The sequence below is a fragment of the Pelodiscus sinensis genome, chromosome 23 (genome assembly GCF_052426305.1).
Source record: "Pelodiscus sinensis isolate ZL-2025 chromosome 23, ASM5242630v1, whole genome shotgun sequence".
NCBI lineage: Eukaryota > Metazoa > Chordata > Testudines > Trionychidae > Pelodiscus > Pelodiscus sinensis.
In genome coordinates, this window is record NC_143074.1 from 26,465,094 (window position 1) to 26,480,015 (window position 14,922).

Sequence of the window (14,922 nt, forward strand, 5' to 3'; positions counted from 1 at the left end):
CAGGGCTGGGGACTGACCGTTTCTCGGCCCAACCCGCAGCTCAGCCCCGCACTGGCGGCCTCCCGCTCCCTGCCCGCCTCTTTCTTCGGCTGCGAGCTCCCCCGCTCGGGCGCCCTGCCCCGGCCCGGACACTGTTCGGGGAGCGGCCTGGCAGCGCCTCCTGGGCACATTCCGCCTCCCCAGGGTCCTGCCCGCCCCGCTCCGGCGCAGCCTTTGGGGCGGCCCGTTCCCCGGCCCCGGGGCTGCGTCGGCAGGTGCGAGACCCGGGGCGCGGCCACTGGCGCTGGAGACTGAGGCAGGACCCGGCCAGTGTGGGCAATGCAGGGGGGACGCCGCGCCACAGGTCCCCCCCGAGCGAGCGGCCCCGGCGTGTGCCCGTGACCAGGCCCCTGGCTCACGCGAGGTCTCCCGAGGCCGCAGCGAGCTGGGCACTCCCCGGCTCTGCGCTCCGAGCTCCCTGGGCTCGCCACGGCGGAAACCTGCCCCCGACGCCGTTCCCACGGCGTTGCACAGACCCGGCCCGAGCCCGAGCGCGGAGCGTGACGAATTCGTTTGCCACGTATTGCCCGGGCGCCGGGGCACGAGGGCTCCCAGCCGCGGGAAGGGCTGGTCCGTGGGCTCGCAGGGTGGCGAACCGCCGGGCTGTCCCGCGAGGTGCTGCGCGCTGGACCGCCACGAACTCGGGTCCCTCTGACCCCCGGGGCGTGCCCGTGAAATGGCAACAGGAACAGTTCCCGCGAGCCCCAGACCCCTGGCCCCGGGCTATGGAGCCCGCCGGGACTCCTGGGCTCTGCGCTTGTGCGGCTCGCGTGTAAACGAAAAGCGAACGCAGGCGGCGAAACTGGGCTCGGCTCGGAACGAATCCCCTTCGCTCCAGCCGCCCGGGGCGCAGCGACTCGCTCGCTCGCGAGGGGCTGGGCTGGGCGTGCGGCCAGGTAGAGTGAATTCCCCGCTCTCCGGCCTGGTTCCTGCCCGTCTCTGCAGGCGGCAGCGCCCCAGATGTGCCCTTGCAGCTGCCAAGCGAGCGCCCGCCGGACTGAGCCAAGCTCCGCGCGGCAGAACAATGGAGAAACATGGAGCCATGGGGGAACCCTGCGTGGCCCCCCGCGCCCAACTCAGTCCCAGATGTGGGTCAGAGAGAGCCGGGTGGGGCGCGCAGCCTGTGCTGGGGACAAGGGGTCGTCGGGGTCCCTAGTTCTTATCCCGGGGCTCCACGGCCCACAGACCATCCCCCTCTTTCCATCCCTACCCTCACCTCCATCCTCCATCCCTTCCCTCCCCCCCCCACATTCCTACATCCACCCATCCTCTCTAGCCCCTCCCCTCCACTCCATACTGCCCATCCCCCTCCTTCCATTCCTACACCCCATCCTTCCCCAACCCCTCCCTCTCCGCACCCCACACTGCCCATCCCCCTGCCTCCATTCCTACATCCCCTCATCCCCCCTTTCTACATAGACCTCCCCTCCCCCTCCCACGCCTGGGGGAGGAGTACAGGGTATTCCCATGCAGGGAGAGCGGAGCGGGGGAGGGGGTCCCTGCTGGCCTTTCTCAGGGAGAGGGCGGAAGAGAGCCTGACCCCTGATGGGCAGCCTGGCCCGATGGGGCGGAGAAGCTCTGCTGGAAGCGCCTTTCGGTCGGGAGACCATCTGGACCCCCGCTCCCCGCGCTCGAGGGCTGGGCGCTGCGTTCCTGCAGGGTGCCCGCTGGGCCAGCTGCCCGGGACAAGACAGAGGAGATGAGCACGGCTAAGGACCCGGGAGAAGGGAGCAGACGGGGGGGGATCCGCTGCCGAGGGGGTCTCTGCCGGGCCGAACAGCGATGCACCCTGGGAGCTGCCCCCGCACAGACCCTGCCGGGCCCGTGCCGGGAGCTGTGCCCCAGGGAAGAGCAGCGCGGCCGGACCACCTAGCCCAGCCTGTAGCCCGGTAGCGCTCGATCTGCGCAGCGCCTGCCCCCCTGCAGGAGCCTGGACGCGCCGATGGCGCGGGACCCTGGCACTGCCACCTGCTGCCCTGTGTAAAGCCCTGGACTGACCCGGGGCTTGGGCCCGGAGCTCCCTGCCTGGCCCGGCTGGGCCTGGGCAAGTCGGATTGAGGCATTCCTGGGGGCGGAGGGCAGCTTCCCTCCGTGGCTGAAACACAGAAGACAAAGAACAGGGGCAGCCAGTGGTCCTGGGGCCCTTAGGCTGTGTCTCCACTGCACCTCAACTCAACATTAGACACCAGTTTGCGCCAGGCATCTTGCAGGGCTTATTTCAAGTGTATTTTGAAATAGACTGTTTTGAAATTCGGTGCTGTCTCCACTGCACCAAATTTCGAAATAAGGTGCTATTGGGAGACATCTCTTAGCCGTCCTGGAAGGAGGATTACCGAGATGCTGAAATAGCGGGCCTGTTATTTCAGAAAATATTTTGAAATAATGGGTGGCTTGTGAAGATGTGGGGTAGCTATTTTGGGATACCTCTGGTATCCTGAAATAACTGATGTGTAGATATACCCTTAGCTACTCATCCAAATGTGTCCAGGGCCAGGCGCTTAGTCTGCAGGGGTGTCTCTACACAGCAGGGCTTAATTGGAAATAAGCTACACAAATTGAGCTAGGTCAATTGCAAGCTTATTTCAAAATTGGAAGTCTGTACACAGCATTTACTGGAAATAGAGCACTCTCCCTCTGACTTCTCTTACTCCTCATACAAGGAGGGTTGCAGGAGTTGGAGTAAGAAGTCCTCCAGCTCAACAGTATCTCAAGATTTTGTCAAAATAACTGCCTGCTATGTAGAGGTGGACCAAGGGTACATCTAGAGTACACTCTAAGATCGAAATAAAATAAGAAATTTGGGCCATGCAAACTGCTTCTCTTATTTTGATTTTATTTTGAAATAGGCTATTTTAAAACTTGGTGCATCTACACGCACCAAATTGTGAAACAAAGTGCTGTTTTGTGACATCCTTTATTCCTCGTGGAATGAGGTTTACACGGATGCCAAAATAGCGCATCCGTTATTTTGAAAAATATTTTGAAATAACAGATGCATTCCTTGGACACAGGGTAGCAGTTTTGAGATATTGGAAGTATCCTGAAATAGCCTTGCAGTCTAGCCTAGACTACCCTAAGTTATTTCAAAATAATGCTGCTGTGCAGATGACCTCCAGGGGCCAGAGGCCCACCTGTTGTTTTTGAAACTCCAGACTAACAGGGCTGCCCCTCGGAGGCTACATCAGCGCTGCAGGGCCATTTCGCCATCCCAGCAAACCTCTTGCCTGAGGGACAAGGGATGGCTTATTTGAACCTCTGGCACTGGATGGATGTGCCAAATTTCAAAATAAGCTATTTCGAAATAGATCCGAAATAAGATGAGCATGTCCCGCGCAATTTGCCTCTCTTATTCCCAGTGTCGGTAGCTGCGTGGACACCCCCTGAGGGAACAGGCACCGGAACAAATGCTCCTTTTCATCAGGCAAGAGACAAGCAGCTCTGGGCTCCCTCTCAGTCCCTCCTGGAGCCTGCCTTGCGTAGCAGCCCCATCAGCGGGCTGGGACACGGGGCCCCGCCGATCACACCCACTGGGCAAGGAAAGTCGGTTCCATCGGCCTCGCGCCCTGCGGGGTGAATGCGCAGCGCAGGAGATTCTGCGCTGACCGCAAAGCAATGTCCGTGAATGTGCACGGATCCGACAAGCGTGCAGAGCAACCCCTCGGGAGAAGGGCCAGCGGCTGCCGGGCGGGGGCAGAGAGGCGAAAGCGAATGTTAGGGAGGTAAAAAGGGGGCGGCAGACAAGCCACAGGGGGCGCATGCCCATGCGGCGCTAGTCAGTGGCACATTGATGGGCTGCTGCGAGCAGCTCGGGCTCCGGCTCCAGCGTCTCGCCCTGCACCGAGCCGGCCCAGCCCGGTGGCAGAGGCTGGTCCCAAACAGGGGATTCCTTAGGGGACACTGGACGCGTTAGGCCTGACCAGAGGGGGCCTAGTAGGAGGGAAACGAGCGTCTGGAAAGCCGGGGGCCTGCTGGCCTTTTCAGAAGGGAAAAGCCGGGGGAGAGCCAGTGGAAAGGGCTGTTTAAAACCTGCCCACGGGAAGGGACTTGTCACCCAACGGATAATTCGTTAGTCAGCGGAACTCATCGCCACCAGGCCAGGGGAGCCGCGAGCTGAGGCGGCTTCAGGACAGGGTCAGTTAGGCCCTAAGGAGACCCTCCAATGCCACCCCAGAGGGGATAAAACGGGCTGGGGCCGTCATGCCTCCGGGCCTAGGGAGTCCCGCAGGCCGAGGCTCCGGCCCCTGCGCCCAGCGGGGCGGCGGGACCCGTTGTCCTAGGAGAGCTACTTGCGACGTGTTCTCCCCGGGGTGAGGCCGCTCTGGGCGCGGGCGTGTCCAGCCCATCCGCGCGGGGGGTCCCTGGTGTCCTGCGGCCCCGGGGAGGCGACGGGGCCGGGCCACGCCAAGCACCGCCCCTCTCCCCGACCCCCGCGCGCCAGGCGCCCGCAGTCAGCGGAGCGGCTCCTCCAGCCCCCCGACACCTGCGCAGCCGGGAGCGCCCCAGGAACTCGCCCCCCCCCCCGGGAGCCCGGCGCAGCCCGGGGAAGTCCTGGGCGGGCGGGGAGGCTCCCGGCTGCGCGCAGCGATGGCCTCGGGATGGGGAGCCGAGACCGCGGCTGAATTCAAACACCGCGAAGGCCAAAGGCTCCGCGGCCGGGTCCTTGGCGAGCCCGCCGCGCCCCCAGACACGGCGCGGGGCGCGATGTCCGTTCCTACGCCGGGTCCGCAGGGGGGCAGGCGGGCGGAGCGCCCGGGAGACTCACCGCACGGCTCCGGGCTCAGATCCCGGGGCGGCCGCTGCCGTGGGAGCGAACCCCGCGCTGGGCCCGGGCCGGAGCCCTTCGGTTCCCACCAGCCGCGCGTGTGTCGAGCCCCCAGGGCGCAGGGGGCCGGCGAGTGGCGCGTCGGAGGGAAACCGGGGCAGGCGGCGTCGCGCCAGGCCGGGGCGGGAGCAGAGTGGGTAGCCCCGGAAGGCGCGTTCACCCGGGTAGCAGCCGGGAGAGCAGCGCAGGACGCGCGGGGCGGGAAACGGCTCTGGGCGCCGCAGCACCGGGAGGGCGAACTGATCCCCGCGCTCCGCTGTAAGCAGAACGGGGACGGGATCGGGCCCGGGGAGCCGCCGGGGGCTCCTCCCGCTCCTGGCAGTGGCTTGTCCGCTTGGGCTCGGCCGGCAGGAGGGCTCCGCGTGGCGGGTGCGGGGAGCAGAGGACAAAGGCCCCGGGAGCCGGGCTGCAGCACGTGGACTCCCCTTTCCTGCCGGTTTCCCGGCCCAGCCGGACAGGTGGGCGCGGGGCCTCCCGGAGCCTCGGGGCGTTCGCGCTAAGTTGCCAGCCTGCGCGGCTCCCTGGCGGGGGGGGGGGGTCCCCACGCGCCGGACGGGCCGCAGATGGGCGCAGCCGCTGCATCGTCTTTTCTGGCAGCGCTGCGCGAGCCGGGGAGGGCTGCGGGGTGATGCGGGGCCAGCGCGAGCCCCTGGCGGGCTGCTCCCCGGGGCAGTTCCCCGCGCTGCGATAGGAAGGAAACTCGACGTGTCGGACGGGGCGGCGGAGGGCGCTGGGCCCGCGGCCCCCAGCTCTGGGCACTTCAGGCCTAAGCCCGAGGCCTGGCTGATGCCACTTCGCGCCCGGGGGCTCGGTCCCTGCGCTTCCCGCTGGCTCTGCCCCGGGCCCTGCAGCGCCGAGGGCCCTGCCCAAGGCCGCGAGCCCCGGGTCAGAGCGAGCCGGGCCCAGGGACCGGTCTGCACCGCTGCGGGCCGGCCAGCAGAGGGCAGACTGCACACAAGCCAGCCCCACACCGCTGCCCGGGGCTAGACAGCTACAAAGGCAACCTGAGCAGACACACAGCAATGGCACCAACCTACAAGGAGCAGGAGACCCACGAGGCACAGAACCCAGAGAGGAAGCGGGTCTGGCCCAGGACCCTAGCGATGTATCCCCGCTAGTCCTGCAAACCCAGAAAAAACTTGTAAATCGAGGCACAGTCCCGCAGCACCTTGGAGACGAACAAAACACGTCGATGGGCTCGTGAGCTTTCGTGGGCACAGCCCGCTTCTTCCGATGACTCCAGTGCTAGAAGTCCAGATCCACGAATAAATAAGGGAAGGAGGAAAAAAAGAGAAGAGAAAAAAGGATGAAGAATTTTCTTCCTCTCCTCCTCCCTCCCTCTTTCCTCCCTTCTCTTCTTTATTCCTGGAGCTGGACAGCCAACACTCCGGTCATCGGAAGAAGCGGGCTGTGCCCACGAAAGCTCACGAGCCCATCGACATCTTTTGTTCGTCTCCAAGGTGCCGCTGGACGTTGGTTGTTTTTAGAGTTTTTCCTGTCACAGACTCACTCGGCTCCCCCTCTGAAGCGCTAGACACCCAGGTAGTCCTGGAGCATCTGAAAGTTACAGACTCACACGGGGCGCAGAGCAGGAAGGGGGGGGGGGCGCAGAGCAGGAGGCTAGCGGTGCACACAGCAAAACACGCCGGGCACTCAGGATGCGCACACGCAGCAGGAAAGGGGGGGCTGGCAGTCTCTAGGGTGCTGCGGGATCGTTCCCTGATTTTAAGTCTTTTCTGTTACAGACTAGCGGGACCGCCCCACTTCCTCCGATGAAGGGAGCAAGGGGCGGAGAGGTGCAAACAGCAGAACTGGGCGATGCGGAGGGACGGGCAGCTAATGGCGCACCCCCAGTAAGAGCGGGAGTCTCCTGGCACACACACAACACACACAGCAGGGAGTTAATGGCGCACCCACAACACGCGCGCGCACCCCCAGACGCACAAGGCTCCGTGGGCACAACGGGCATGTGACCCCGCCCGGCCCGGTGTGCGCGGCCTCAGGAGAGGCGCAGAGCCGTGAGCGCCTAAGGCCGGGCTCGGCCCGCAGGCCCGGATTCGGCTCCTGGCTGGAGTGCGGCGCGTTCATTGTTCGGGGCTAGTGGCCGCCCAGAAGCTGGTCTGAGGGCCGGGCCGGGAGCGGCCCTTGCCCCGTTCACTGCCCCGCCATGGCCCCGATTCCTGGGGCCGACTCCCCTTCCCGCTGCGCCGCCCCGTGCGGAGGGTTAGGAGGAAGTTACGGGAACTCTGGCTCGGGCCAGGCCCGGGAAGGCCGAATGCAAACGGCCGCGGCTGCGGCTCTCCAGCCCGGGCCTCGCGTGTCCCGGCTGCGCGCTACCCGGGGGCCAGCGTCACACGGTCCAGGACGCCCCGTCCAGCTGCTGCAGCTCAAGGGGCGTGCGCGGGGCGATGCCCGCCGCAGTACCAGGCTGTGGGGGCCCGCCGGGCCAGCACGCGGGCCTCTTCCCCTCCGAGCCACGTTAGCAGCCCTACCAGGTGCGCTGCTGGCCAGGGAGAGGCCGGGCTGGCGGGTCCGGGAGAGGAAAGGGGCAGGCCCACGGGAGCATCATTGCTGGGGAGCAGCAAACGGCCTGTGATTCAGAGCCCTCCCGTGGGGCCCGCACTCCCGGGTCCGCACCTCGGCGGGTCCAGCCCGCAGGCCCCGCGAAGGGAATAAAGGCCCCAAACCGGCCGTGCCGAGCAGGGCGGGGGACGTGCGACGGCCCCGAATGGAGCCAGGGCCGGCTGGGCTCCAGGCGAGGAAGGGCCGCCGGGAATTTACCCCCCTCCGCTGCCCTAGGGACACCCTGGGCCGTGCAGACGCGCCCGGGCCGCAGCCTGTAACCCGGCTCCCCACCACCAACCGGCAGCGCGCCCAGCTCCCCGGGCGCTAAAGTGACTCACTTCGCCTGCGGCCCGTCGCCAGGCCCTGAGGCTCCCCAGCTGTGTTAGCGCAGGACCGAGCCCCGCCGCCGGGCGCCCAGGCCAGGCAGACCACTGCCCGCGGGAGCTGGCTCGGTCCTCTGCCCGCGGCCGCCCCGGCTGCGCTCCGCGGGCAAGGGAGGGGCGGCTGCCAGAGGACGGCAGCTTTCGTGCCCAGAGCAGCGCAGGGCACCTGCGTGCGGTCAGGAGCATCCAGCGCGGGACCGTCGTGGCTCCGCAGCGGCAGGCCCCGCGGTTAACAGCGCCCCAGGCGCTGCTGTGCCAGCTCCGGGGAGAGCCCGGGCGCGGGCCGGGCTGCGGGGTGGGGGCAGGTCCGCGGTCCCGGACACGCGTGGAGGGAAGAGGCTCCTGCAGCCGGTGCCTGCCCTGCGCGGTGCTGCCGGGGCAGCCCGCGGGGCGAAGCCCAGCCCGGTCTCCAGCCGCGGGCGCAGCCACCTACCCCAGGACGGGCGAGCGCCCGGGGCGCTGCCCGCGCGGGACCGCTGACGCGGGTGGGACGCTCCTGGCAGCTCCTGCTTCTCTCGGCCCTCCAGGTGCGCGGGGAGCCGCGGGGCCCCTCTCCCGAGGGCGCAGCCCCGCACTGGCGCTGCCCTGCCCGGGCCAACCCGCACCTGGCCGCCGGCGGGGGGCTGCGGGGGCTCGCTCGGGCGACGGCACTATTTGACGTCGAGGAGACGGATCACAGCGGCGCAGCGATACGGGGCGCGCCAATGGAGTTCAAATGTCAGCAAGTTTGAGGAGGGGTGAGGCGGCTGCACGGGTGGGTGTGTTCCTCCGCCGCAGCCCCAGCTCTAAACGGCGCGGCTCCTCGGGACGCGGCATGGCACAGTGACGGGGAGCGCGCCCGGGGAGCCCCGCCGCCTCTGCCCTGGCTCTGCCGCCTGCCCCGCGAGGGCCCGGCCCCCGCCCCGCCCGCCGGCAGGTGACCCCGGGCCCCCGGCTGCAGCATGACCTGACCCGATGGGCAACAGCCTCCGCACCGGCCCCTGTCCCGCGTCTCCGCCCGGCGGCGCCCCCCATGCGCGCCCGACCCCACTAGCCGCGGCTCCCGCCTCCCCGCTGCAGCGCGCCCCGCGCCCCGCGCCGCCCCGGCGCTGAGCGAGCCACGCCGCCGAGCGAGCCCCGCGCGGGCCGCCCCATGGATATCGCCGCGGGCCCCGAGTCCCTGGAGCGCTGCTTCGGCCGCGGCCAGCCCGACTGCGGCACCATGCTGGACGGCGTCAAGCTGGAGGATCACCCGCTGCGCTCGGGCCCGGCCACCCTGGGCGTGTTGCTGGGTGAGTGGCCGCGGCCCGGCCCGGCCAAGCGGGGCTCGGGGCTGCGCTCCGGCTGGGGCAGGGCGCGCGGCGTTCAGGGGCCGACGCCGAAATGCGGCTACGAACGGGCCCCGGCCCCGCGCTCCCGGGCAGGGACCCGGCCGGGGCTGGGCGAGCGGGGCCGCGCGCCGAGGCTGCCCGGCGCCAACGAAATCGCGCTGGGGGGAGTTTGCGGCGCGGCGGGGTGGGACCGGGCCTGGGGAAGGGGCGATCCCGCAGGCACCGGCCGGGCAAGGACGCCGCTGCGGGGCTCGCCCGGGCCGTGCGGCTCACGCCTTGTCCCCTTGCTGCTTCGCAGGGTCCGAGTGCCAGAGCCCGGCGGTGTGCGAGGGCTGCCAGCGGCCCATCTCGGACCGCTTTCTGATGCGGGTGAACGAGTCCTCCTGGCACGAAGAGTGTTTGCAGTGCGCCGTGTGCCAGCAAGCCCTCACCACCAGCTGCTACTTCCGGGACCGCAAGCTGTACTGCAAGCAGGACTACCAACAGTAAGACCCTCGCCGGCCCCGGCACCCGCGCGGCCGCCCGGCCCGGGGCAGGGCACGGACCCGCCTGTCTGCGGCCCAGCGCCGCCGCTCTGCTGCCCTGCGCCAGCGAACTTCGCACACGAAACCCCAAGAGAACCCCGCAAATTGCGCGGGGAGCAGGGCGCGCGGGCTGCAGGCGGAGGCGCTGCGGGTTTGCGGGCGAGGCGCGTGCCCTGGCCCCGCACCGACGGGGAAGCGGCGCTGCCCGCTTGGCAGAGGGAGCCGGGCGGGTGCTTTGAGCGAGTTTACATTAAGGCCTTGTTGGTAGCGCGCGGCGGGGTTTTGGCGAGCGCCCCGTCTGATGCGGGCTCCCGTCGGTCCTTCGTGCGGGATGGACGGGCCCGGCCCGCTCCGCGGCTGACTCCTCGCTCTGTGAAATGCCCCGCGCGGCGTCGCTGGGCGTCCGGCAGAACCGACCTGGGCATCTAGTGCGCGCCCGGTCCCGCCGCCGGGAACCAGGCAGCGGATGCCCGGCGAGGGGCGGTTGCTGGTGCGGGGAGGCGCAGGGAGTTTTTCACGCCGGCCCGAGCCGAGCAGCCGGTCGGTGGGTGAGGCGCCAGGGGGGTTTCATGGGCCTTTGTGGCGAGATGTCGAAAACTCGCCGCGTGAAGCCGGCGCCCGTGTTGCCCGCAGAGCAAAGGCGCCAGGCCGGGGATCCCTGCGGCCGGGCTGTGCGGGGCTTAGCGCCTTTGCTCACCTGGCTAGAGGGGCACAAAGCGGCTCCCCCAGGCCACGCACCGCCCGCGCCCCAGCCCGCAGCAGGCCCCGCAGCGCGCCCACCTGCTGAGCCCGGCGGGCCCGGCCCCGAGCAGCGTCCCAGCCCCGGGGGAAACCCAGCCTGGCTCCGGGTGCCCGGTCATTGCCCGCCGGCCCCCCGCAGAGCCTCCGCCGGGCCCCAGCCGGGCCGGTTCTGTGCCCTCAGTCGGGGCCGGGCCGCCGGCTCTGGACACGTCTCCCCGGCCGGGTCGGCCTCTCCCCGCACCCCCTCCCGGACTCCCGCCTCCGGAGAGACTGGACTTTATTTCCACTTTTTAGTCCCAAAAGTCAGGCTTGGAATGAAGCCCGGCCTGCCGCCAGCAGCGCTGCCCTTCTCCGGCCGAGCTCCTGCCCGGGCCGCCGCTGCAAAAGCCCCTTCATGCTTGTCACTAAAATTTAGGGCCCTTTTTGTGCGGGGAGGGGGGTGAACATGGGCACTTCAATCACTAGGACATAATGTGGCTCTGCTAGAAGTCTGGCAACAAACAAAGAACAACAACTATTGGTTTGCATCAACTTTTGTCAGGCATTCAGCGGCTTTCAGAGAGGCCTGAAGTGGCTTAGTGGCAACAATGTGCATTTCATAGCTACAGCATGAAAATCCATCTCCATGGAAACTTGGAGTAAATGCTAACATGACATGCTGAGTATAAATATTGTCGGGTTCTAACTCTTGTATGAATGGCCCGGGGAGATGTCCCCCTAGTTAGCTGTTACAATAGAAGTGTAATTTCCTACTGCAGCCTTAACCCATGTGTTATTAAAAAAGCTTCAGCAGACCCCAATACTGCAACGTGAAACACGCTAGTTTACTGGACTGCACTGCTTCCTTTTGGTGGGTTTCGTTTGGACAAGTATTTACATTTTCACATCTTCCCATTTGTAACAGTTACAGCGAATTTAGTTTCATAGATATGTCAGACCCAGGAAACATCTTGACTATAAAAACATCTTGAGAAGTATCTTCTTTATTTCTAAATTCAAAATACTCATTTGGATACCACCACAACATTCTTTGAAATGTAAAAACATTAGGAACAGCAAGCAGGAGACGACTCCCTTTGCAGCTTGTGTAAAATAACCATTTTGCAAACTATAGACAAGAAGAAAGCAAAACAATGGGCTGTCCCTTTGTGAAAAAATTTCTTTGTTAGACTAGAAATAAATCCTCTTTAGAATTTTGGATATTATCAAAGGCTTTCTAATTGTATAGGGGGAAATAGGGTGTCCAGGCTGACTAGCAATAAAAAGATATCACCATGTTAGCCTTTGTTGAAGCCCAGCACCTAGTGTGACATTACATGGTAGCCTGCTGTGTGTGCCCCCAAGGACTGACAGCAGAAGTAGCTAATAATGAGGGGGGGGGGGAGACACGGCAAATCAAAATTAATTTTTCCCTGAATTTTTTTTAAATCTGAAAGATAAAGCTGGTGAAACGAAACTGCTCTTGTTCACATTTTTCTCCTGGCAGCTGTGTTTTAGGCTGTTGGAAATCTTTGGTTATTAGTAATTCTTCTTAATTAAAGTGTAAAATAACTTTGCACTTCTCCTTGGTCATGTGGTGTGAACACAGATTTTATCAGCAAGAGTATGGAGGGCTGCATTGCCCATGTGTGGTGAAGCCGTGAGTGAGTTGTGCCGTCATCTCAAATGCATGCAGCTACAAACCTTTGCATCCCGCCAGAACGTGGCATGATGGATAGTCACACGTTATTTGGAGATGCTTTTTTTAAATAAAAAAAATTGCAGGTTGAGGGATATGAAGAACAGTATCAATAAAGTTAGATGTTCATGTTCCTCTAAATCCCCTGTATATACATGGCTCAGAAGGAGGAAAACATATTTTCAACATTTTATTAATTAGCAAAAATTACTGCAAATAGCTTCTCTGTATGTAGTAACGTAATTGAAAGGCCAGATTTCTCCAGAACTCCCAGGACTATAATCAAGCGCTGTGTGTATATTTGGAAACCTGGACTCTCTTGTTTCCAAAGAAAGCAAGCTCCCGAAGGGTCAGATATCAGTCCTTAATCCTTTCACGGGGTCCGGAATTATTATTGCCTGTCCTCTGTAATTTGGGGTTTGGGGGAAGGAGGAAACTTTTTTTTTTCTGGTGGGTTGAGGGTTTTTTTTTTCTTTTTAAATAAAAATGGTGGCTGTTTGCAGCTGTTCCTGGGTTTGGAATGTTAGAATAAATCCGAAGGGAGATGGATTAGTGGCTAGGGTGCAGAATGAAGTGGTCAAAGGTGCATGATGAATGCAGTGTATTACATGGAGATCTCCACTGCGTTACCGGGCTACATCTCTGTGTGTTTGTGTATTTCGGCAACTCGGTCATATGGTCAAGTCTATAAATATTTGCGCAAAGTGGATCGAACAGACGATATTTTGATATTCAATATTTATTTTGCAAAAAAATCGTCCCTTACTGTTGGGGAAGGGGGTGCATTGGGTTGCAAGTCGTTTAATGCACAGCAGCACTCTGAGAGCCCGCTAGCCTAACTCAAACAAAACTGTTGACTTCAGTGTAGAATAGTGATACAGATGTAGCCGTGTTAGTCTGGTGTAGCTGAAACAAAATACAGGACTATGTAGCACTTTAAAGACTAGCTCATCATCTAATAAACCATCTTGTTAGTCTTTAAAGTGCTACATAGTCCTGTATTTTGTTGACTTCAGTGTGAGCTTTGCCGAAGGAAGGGTGACAGGATTGGGCCCAAAGGCAATACTTTGAGCTTGGAAAAAATCAGTTCTGCTGCTGGCATGCAGGAACAGAGCAAATGAATACTTGTCAATAATAAACACGAAAAACCCAAACCAATGTTTCAGCACTTGCCATGGTAAAATCCAGTGCAGGTTTTTGCTTGAATGCAATTACAAATAGTAATATTTACGGCAGTATTTTCTGCTACAAAACCATTGGTAATTATAAACAGCATAGTGCTTTCCTCCATTTATTTAATTGTGGTTATATTTTTCTGCTTTGCTGTGATTGAAATGCTCAGGGTTACATAAACATTGTCTTATTTCTTGCTGTTTGGTAGTGTTCTGTAATTGTATATCCTGTTTGAATGCTAAGAGATTGGTTGTTTCAGCTTTGTTGCTGTATATATGAACAAAGCTTACTCTGATTGTAGCTTTGAAAATAAAGGTAGTAAAGGAATTCGTTTAGCAAAGGAATACAGATGTAAATGGCGTTAAGACTGCCCACATTAGTTAATATTCCTTAATTTTCAATAATTGGTTTTGCATTTTGTTTAGGGAAAGAAAGGAAAATATTAACATTTTTTTCAGAAGTACCAGGACACATTAAGCATTGTATTAGCATTTTTATTGGATCCTGGAAATGAAACATTGCCATCTATTTCTGGCATGGATTTATTAATGCTGTTTTTGATCTCTGGGCCTTCCTTTGTCACGGATCATGCTGATTTTTGATGTGATATCAACAAGCGAGGGCAGTGCATGCCAAAGAGGCCAAAGAAGTGCAACGGGATATCACTGGGACTAAATTTTAGCTTTTCAGGATTCTAAAAATTCTCCCTAGTGAGTGAGACAGTCAAACCAGTATTTTCCAGTTAAAATATTTTTTTAAATTGAAAGCAAAACAAAGCTGCTTGTTAGCAAATGGTTTCCATTTTTGTTAATGTTATTTTCTTCCTCAGAGAGGAAAATATATTTATAGCCTGAGAGCAGTTTGTGATACGGAGACAAAATTTAGGGTACAAGATGTGACTTGGGCTCTCAGATTCAGTTATGTGTAGTAGGGATTCTAGCCATTTACTAACAGGAAGGAGCTGTTTGTTTTCAGTTTCACGTTCTTTTAATTTGTGGACTCCTCAGTACACATTTTCAGAATCTGAACATGCTAAAATTTGGCAGAGCAATATCACTCCAGTCTATTTAATCTACCTCTTGTGGTAGATTGGACCTACTCCTTGTTAGGTTGCGATTAAGAAACATCATAAATATTGAGTTAAGCTCAGCGATCAGAAGCTGCATATGCATATGCCTAGAATATCGGATAATGATTTATTTATGATATGCAGTAAAATGCTAAAAAATGTTTCAAATGTGCTGGTACTTTTGCTGAAAAGCTAAACATTCCCATATATCTGATTCATTGGCCACATTAAAAACATTTTGCAAAGCTAGTTTTTAACAATACGGCCAAACAATTCCATTCCTATAACTGCCTGAAACAAAGGCATCAGGCATCCGGAGATTTTAGGAAGTGTTACTGTTCTTTCTCCCAATGACGTCACCTGACTAGCCAGAGACCAGGCAGAAAAACCTCAACTTGCTGCTGTGTCAGCAGGAATTCATCCCGATGTAACATGTAGCAAAGGTTACAGAGAAGGTAATTCCACGGACTCCGAGAGCCTGGGCCGGTGCCTGTGCAGCCAAGGAGGAGACTATGTTTTGGTCCACAGGATATTTTGTAGGAAATGTTCAACCGGCTTTACAAATAAGAGGGGATAATTCTGTCTTTTAAAATATCATCGAAACTTTTGTTGAGCCTT

General features: G+C 60.3%; 1 protein-coding gene and 1 long non-coding RNA gene across 6 annotated transcripts in view; one reads left to right on the forward strand and one right to left on the reverse strand.

Annotated features, from left to right (window-relative positions):
• LOC102460128 (uncharacterized) overlaps positions 1-8,378 on the reverse strand; it is a 32,045-nt gene extending 23,667 nt beyond the window's left edge. For all 4 annotated transcript variants that reach the window (XR_012897214.2, XR_012897212.2, XR_016347780.1 and 1 more), the window contains exon 1: positions 8,243-8,378. This is a non-coding gene — a long non-coding RNA (uncharacterized LOC102460128). The remainder of the gene's footprint in view (positions 1-8,242) is intronic.
• A 192-nt stretch (positions 8,379-8,570) lies between these two features.
• The window catches only part of LMX1B (LIM homeobox transcription factor 1 beta), a 123,701-nt gene continuing 117,349 nt past the window's right edge, over positions 8,571-14,922 (forward strand). For both annotated transcript variants that reach the window (XM_075905744.2, XM_075905743.2), the window contains exons 1-2: positions 8,571-9,080; positions 9,418-9,604. In XM_075905744.2, coding sequence (XP_075761859.1) covers positions 8,942-9,080; positions 9,418-9,604 — 326 coding nt within the window. In that variant the 5' untranslated portion in view covers positions 8,571-8,941. The remainder of the gene's footprint in view (positions 9,081-9,417; positions 9,605-14,922) is intronic.